This window comes from Solea senegalensis, unplaced genomic scaffold (genome assembly GCF_019176455.1).
Source record: "Solea senegalensis isolate Sse05_10M unplaced genomic scaffold, IFAPA_SoseM_1 scf7180000017154, whole genome shotgun sequence".
In the NCBI taxonomy this organism is placed as follows: Eukaryota; Metazoa; Chordata; class Actinopteri; order Pleuronectiformes; family Soleidae; genus Solea; species Solea senegalensis.
This window is the reverse complement of record NW_025322259.1, coordinates 2,073-9,087: the sequence shown is the minus strand read 5'-3', so window position 1 is coordinate 9,087 and position 7,015 is coordinate 2,073. Positions and strand designations below refer to the sequence as shown.

Genomic DNA, 7,015 nt, shown 5'->3' with positions numbered 1-7,015 from the left:
CACCAACCACTTTATTAGGTACACTTAAACGGGACAGAAATGTAAAAAGTGTTCAAGTTTCCATTCCCCCCTCATTATTTACATATTAGTAAGTTATTTGATGCTTTTCTTCCTCACCACTTTATTAGGTACACCTGTTCAACGACTCGTTAATGCAAATATCTAACGAGGCAATCACGCGGCGGCAATTTGGTACATTTCAGCATGTAGACAGACGACTAGCAACACAACGTGATAGAAAGATGATTTAAGAGGTTTTAAAAGTGGCACTGTTGTAGATCTGAGTGATCTACTTGGATTTACGTGCACAATCATCTAGAGGTTTTTACAGACAATGGAGTGAAAAAGAGAAAAGACCCAGTGAGGGGCACTTCTCTGGGGGAAAATTACATGTGGAGAATGATCAGTGGATAGTGGATTAAAATGATAGGACAACTGTAACCCCTGAGAGTTTTGTAGGTGTACCTAGTAAAGTGACAGGTGAGAATAAGTATTATAAACATGTATATTGTAGTATTCCAGCGCCTGAGTGACAGTTCACCTCATGACCAGCGCCTTCAGCTTCCTCCTGCCACTTTAAATCTCCATGACGTGCTTCATGTTTCAGCCATAATGACATTCCAGCGCAGTAATGTCTAAACCGCCACTCTCTGCTCAGCCGGACTGACAGGTGCTCAGCCGGACTGACAGGTGCTCACCCCGTTTAAAGTTTAATAAGGCTTCAGTTACACTGTGGCCTCAGGCCTGTCTATAAAAACATAATACAGTGAGAAAATACGGCTGCAGTTGCATGTGTGTAAACATGGTCTCACACTCTCTCTCTCACACACACACAGGTTGTAAATGAGATGAGGTTTCTGTGGCTTCTCTACCAAGAAAGGTCAGAGGGTGAGTTTATACTCTGTTTATATTAAGTTAGCGCTCTTATGTCTTTACAGACTTAAAGAGTCCCGAACTCCCTTTAACCCTCATGTAACCTTTACAAAAAGATTAAATATATCACTTCTTCACCTTAAATCTTGATACGATAAAAAAATTATTTTGTTACTGATCATTAAATCAACATTTCAACCCTTTAAATATTTATTTGATGTATTTATACAATTAAAATTAAAATTCAATTACAAAACATAAACATTAAAAAAGACATGATAAAATATGCAATGAGATAATTGTATTATCATTTTTTGTGTAGTGTCACTTTAAAAAAACACTACACCTTTAGTACCTGAAGTACAATAGTAATAGTACCCCTCCTAGTTAACACTTTATATACAGTCATTCTCCTAATCATGATAATGGTGGTGAGTTGTTTTGATGCCCCCATGTTGCCACACTCTAAAAAATAACCTAGGACAAGCACAGCCAGCAATTACCTCTGTTAAACTGCCTTTTTCATGATTCTTTGTAATTGCCAGTCACGAGCCAGTCAAAGCAATTTTGTCCTGCAACCTGTCAGCTATAAATCCCTACAGGTCTTGAAATGAATGTAATTAAAAGGGTGCCCAAACTTTTGCACATACCATTTTATAATGTTATCATAATAAAGCTATGTAATGCTAATCTAAGAATTTGGTCTGGAAAACACAAATGTCTACATCTCTGTAGGAAATCAAATCTTGTTGCTTGTTGCTCTATGAAATCTTAGAGGGGTACCCAAACTTTTGCATACCACTGTATGTACAAAAATACATTTGAATGAATTGAATTTTTAAGCAACATTAAACCTGATAATTATAATTTTTAAATATATTATAAACATTATAAATATGTGTCCTTTGGAGGGAAAGTACAGCGTGTGTTATGCCACTGATTTCCATCAACAATTACTATATTGTATTGTAATCATTTTTTTGTGTAGTGTCACTTTGAAAAAAAGCACCTTAAGTACAATAATGTACACTTCCTAGTTTATATACAGTATATATACAAAAATAAAAAAAAAATTAAGTTTTTAAAAAAACATACATTTTAGCCCTTTAACCACCAGTTTTTAAAAAGTATGTTCACAATTTTTAATAAAAACAAACACCACATGATGGTGAAATTTCTTTTGTAGCCTGGGAAATGTCACTGATTACCAGTAACATGACTTTATTTGCATTTATTATTTTTGGTGTAGTGTCACTTAAAAAAAAGTACAAAAATCTACCCTCCCTAAAATGCCTGGTAAACACTTTATATAGCCAACAATTTATTTCAGTTGATTAATGTATTTATTTAGGCAACATTAAGTATCAATAATAATAAAATATCTATTTTTTTAAATCATACATTTAACTCTTTAAATGCCAGTTAAAATGTACTTCCACAAGTTTTAATATAGGAGCAGCATTTTCATATACCACATTATAATAAGATTCCCTTTGTAGGCAACCTGGGAAATGTCACTGATTACCAGTAACATGACCTTTTTTTTAAGAAAAAAAAACAACAACAAAAAAACTACACCTTCAGCACCTTAAGTACAAAAAATTACCCTCCCTAAAACTGATATTAAACACTGTCTTTACAGCTCAAATAGATTCTAAACACTCTCATCTTACTCTCTTAGCTCTCCAAGACAACCACCAGAGGAAGCTCCCGTACCACTGGTAGAAAATATACCACAGTTTGAGAACCTTGGGCCTAAAAATAAAGCAGGATTTCCGGTTTCATTAAAGTAGTGGAGGCCAAAAATAATAAGCACAGTGTGATGAGACGATAATCCTCAAAACTCACGTGTGACTTCAGTACAACAACAGCAACGTAAATAAGAAGCTAAAATCAGGTCAGGTAAGTTTCCCTGCCACGTGTATTCCCTTTCACTATTTGCAGATTCATGATGGTTTGAGTAATTAGGTTTACCTCGGGCCAGTCAAGACAAATGCTGTCTCATTTAATTAGTCTGTGCTAAACCTCTCTGAGGCGTGAAATCATCCCGACTGCAATCCACGCAAATCCCCGCTGCCCGTCTCTCGGCAGAGTTACATTAGTCCCCATGCCCTTGATCTCTGAAAACATGCACGTAGTAGCTGCGTACACGTCTGAATATGCTGTTAACAAATGTGTGCTAGATAAATACTGATTTTAAATAATACTATAAAGACCATGACATAACTGCCTTTGGAAAATATTCATCTTTTTAAGTACAAGTGAGGTATCATTTGTGTTTTGACCACTTTTCACTCAAATTCTGGATCTCAGAAGGTCCAATATTTGAATATCTAGCCAATGTTCTTCCTGTAAGTCAGTGACTTTGAGTTTCTCTAGCACAAAACAAAGTGGAAAAGTGGATTAAATTGAACAAGTGGGACACGTTTGCTTCTGTCAAGCCAGTGGTTCTCTATTATTTTTCTATTGTTAGTTACAGGACATTTACTGTCCCTTTTTATGGCTAAAATAAGCACAAAACAAAATCCAGGCGGACAGTTTGAGGCTTAGGTTTTAAAGGGTTAAATCTAAATAAACTTAATAAGCAAATAAAGACTGGAGTGCCATTAAATACGGCTAAGAACAGTGTGGTTGGGGGATTAAGAGACTTTGCAGGCACGTGCACGGGTAGTTATCCTACTTTGAGATGACCACTTCACAGGATGAGTTCAGAGAGACACAAGAGCAGGAGGGGACACCAAGGTCAGCGGCGGACAGCTGAGAGACACAGAGCAGAGAGGGGGACACCTGCGGTTCACACACAGAGAAAGAGCTCCTCGGTCAGTGTTGAGACATCATGGCACAGCAGGTCAGCGGATCTCCGTTCCTCAAACCTTTCTTCCTGAAGACGCCGGTTAGAGTGGTCAGTCCTCTGCAGCAGAGGCGACACACGCTGCCCGCCAGCGAGTTCAGGAACCTGACGCCGCAGGACGCCATCAGTGTGTTTGAGATCGAGAGAGAGGGTGAGTTCACGTCCTGCACGTCTGCACAAACTTGACAACCATTTTCTATTTTCAATGTAGTCAATACTCACCAAATAATATACACAATTTCTTTTTCAAACATAAAAGTACAAAAATTGCACTAACTGAAGTTATTTCTTTCCATATAATTTGCTAACTTAATTTTCATCTTTTTTTTTTCAAATATCATTTCATTGACATGAAAAAATAATAATATACACTGATAAAAAATAAACATAGACAAACTTAAAATTACGTAAATTGCACTTGAATTAATGAATTTAATCTAAATTTAGCAGGTTATATGGACAAAATTACTTATACTTACACTTTTTTCAGTTCAAGTTAAAGTAATTTTGTATAACCTGCTGAATTTAGTTTAAATTAACTTAATTTATTCAAGTACGTATTTTTAAGTTTTTATCAGTGTATATTATAACTTTTTTCAGTTCAATAGTTAACACCAAAATGTTTTGTCCCCCTCAGCTTTTGTCTCCGTCTCTGGAGAGTGTCCACTCACGTTGGATGAGGTGCTGAACTTCTTGAGTCAGTGTCCGGAGCTTTCTCTGGGATGGTTCGAGGAGGGACAACTGGTCGCCTTCGTCATCGGCTCCGGCTGGGACAAGGATCGTCTCTCACAGGTACAATTATACAGATAATTATGACTTTTATACCTTTATGTTCTGCTCTGTAATATCTGCATTTTAAAATTGTATGAATTGCTTATTGGACAAACCATATTCTGGCTCTGGTTATGTTCAATTGTCCTGCCAGGCTGCTGAAATCTGTTACATAATTGTGTTGTATTTCTGTATAATTTTGTTAGTGATTTTTTTATAGTTTTGCACTGGTTTCAAGTTAGGGATGAACTGATACTAACACTTGGTATCAATACAATACTAGTTATCACTGTATCCAATATTTAGAAGAAAAAAAGAATTCAATCTATTAAATTTTGTATTAAAATTACTATATCGGACCGATATTGGTTTGATACTCAAGGTTGTGACATCGGACAGGAAAAAAAATGGTATGGAGCCGTCCCGAGTTGTAATACAGTTTACCTGGGTTTTATATAAACAACCGTATTTAATTTACTTTATTTATAAACTTTTATTTTCAAAGATTTATTTTGAAATTTAACATCTTCATATTGACCTTTTATTTGTTAGTTTTTGGTATGAGCTCAGTGCAGCTTAATGTATTCTCATTTTTATTAATTATTTTGGTTAAACCTTTGTGTTTTTTTCTCCTCATTATTTTTATTTTATTCTGTTTCTGTGTCTTAATCTAGAAATATATAGAAATTAGTATTATTATTTTTTTGACTTTGCATCACTTTTTATAGTCTCTTATAGTTGTATTCTCATGTATTGTTGTTATTGTTTTATTTGTAAAGCTTGAAAAGTTCTATATAGACATAGAAATGTGTGAGGAGGCCATAACTTGGTGTCACTTCTTCAGCCTAATTTTGAAAGTAATTGCACATGATTTAATACCATTTGTCTGCTTTTTTAATAAATATATACATTTATTTCCATTTGCTATTTTCTTTTTTTCTATATAAGACATTAGTCTTCTCCTCATGTGTTCATATTTTCTTAAAAACTGCTCTGTAAACATAATAATATTTATGTTATACTCTCTCCTGCAGGAGGCCATGACTCAGCACGTCCCCGACGCCAACGCCGTTCACATCCACGTGCTGTCGGTGCACCGTCACTGTCGCCAGCAGGGCAAAGGCTCCATCGTGCTGTGGCGTTACCTGCAGTACCTGCGCTGTTTGCCCGGCGCGCGGCGAGCGCTGCTCATCTGCGAGGACTTCCTGGTGCCGTTCTACCTCAAGGCCGGCTTCAAGGAGAAAGGCCCGTCGGCCATCTCCGTCTCCAACATGCATTTCCAGGAGATGGAGTACACACTGGGCGGGCAAGCGTACGCCCGGCGGAACAGCGGCTGCTAGTCACTCGCTCTCATCTCCCACCGCTGCTTCCCCCAAAAAACCCTTCAATTCACCCGTTCACTCACCACTTAAAATGGACTCATGGACAGAATTTAGCACCGTGGACTTTAAAAGGAGTGAGGGCTGTGTGTGTGTGTGTGTGTGTGTGAGGACTCACTAATTCATGCTTTGCTGTCACTAATCAGATTATTATCCTTTTGTCACCCTGTAGCATATCGGTACAAAGAGGTGTGACCAACAGACGCAGATGATTAACCTACAACCAGTCAGAGCAATTATCTGGACACCAAACAACAGAAAAGAAAACGTGGTGACGTTTATTCTTTTACTGTTCTTCAACTCGCTCTTTGGCTTTTGACTTCCCTTGAATGCATTTTGTATAATATTTTCTAGTAACTGCGTTGTGTAGAGTTACGGTGAACGCATTTAAACAGCATATTTTAAAGTGGAATGGACTGAGTAAAACATGCTGTTTAATATGTAGCAGCTCTAAACGAGGCACTTACTAGAAAATATTGTACAAATTGCACTAAAGTGTATAGTTCCCGTTATTTGAAGTACGAGAAAATTTACTTGCCAAATGGCGCTTTTCCACGACACAGTTCAGGCACGGCACGTTTCAGCTCAACTCTACGTGGTTTGATATGATTTTCCACTATTTAGTAGTAAGTTTGCGTAGTCATCACTAAACTGCCGTGGCTTTGTTTTATATGCGACACATACGTGACTAGTGACTTGTAAAGCAGTTGTTTTCGATGCAACTGAATCATTAGAATCAGTTCATTTAAAAAGATTTGCTCACAGAGTTGTTCAGTACTTCCTCCGTGACTAAATACACCAGACTCCTCTGTTTGCTAAATTGGAGATTAACGCAAGTTAGGATTTTTTTCTCTTCCAGTGACGACGCTCTCTCGCCAATCAGTGGCCGGCAGTCTGTTGACGTCACATTTTATTTTGGCATCAGCTCAGCTCGCTTGGAACGTCGCCAGAGCAGGTACTAAAAAAAAACCCCACCAGGTACCAGGTTCCATTTTGTTATAATGGAAAAGAAAAAAAAAACTGTGCCATGTCGAGCCATGCTGGGACTGTGTAGTGGAAAAGCATCAAAAGAGTGAATGAACAGGGACAGAAATTGTTCTTAGTGACTTAAAAGAAGGAGAAAAAAATTACCAATTTCTAA

The 7,015-nt window shown here is 37.2% G+C and overlaps 1 protein-coding gene across 2 annotated transcripts; it reads left to right on the top strand.

The window, feature by feature from the left end:
- aanat2 (arylalkylamine N-acetyltransferase 2) lies at positions 1-6,584 on the top strand. Of its 2 annotated transcripts, XM_044018393.1 has the most exons (5): positions 1-690; positions 837-888; positions 3,575-3,875; positions 4,362-4,516; positions 5,530-6,584. In XM_044018393.1, exons 3-5 carry the CDS (start codon positions 3,710-3,712, stop codon positions 5,833-5,835), a joined length of 627 nt encoding a protein of 208 aa, XP_043874328.1. In that variant the 5' UTR covers positions 1-690; positions 837-888; positions 3,575-3,709; the 3' UTR covers positions 5,836-6,584. The 2 variants fall into 2 exon arrangements, with proteins under 2 accessions (XP_043874328.1, XP_043874329.1); XM_044018394.1 differs by lacking the exons at positions 1-690; positions 837-888 and adding an exon at positions 2,576-2,594.
- Positions 6,585-7,015: the final 431 nt, after the last annotated feature.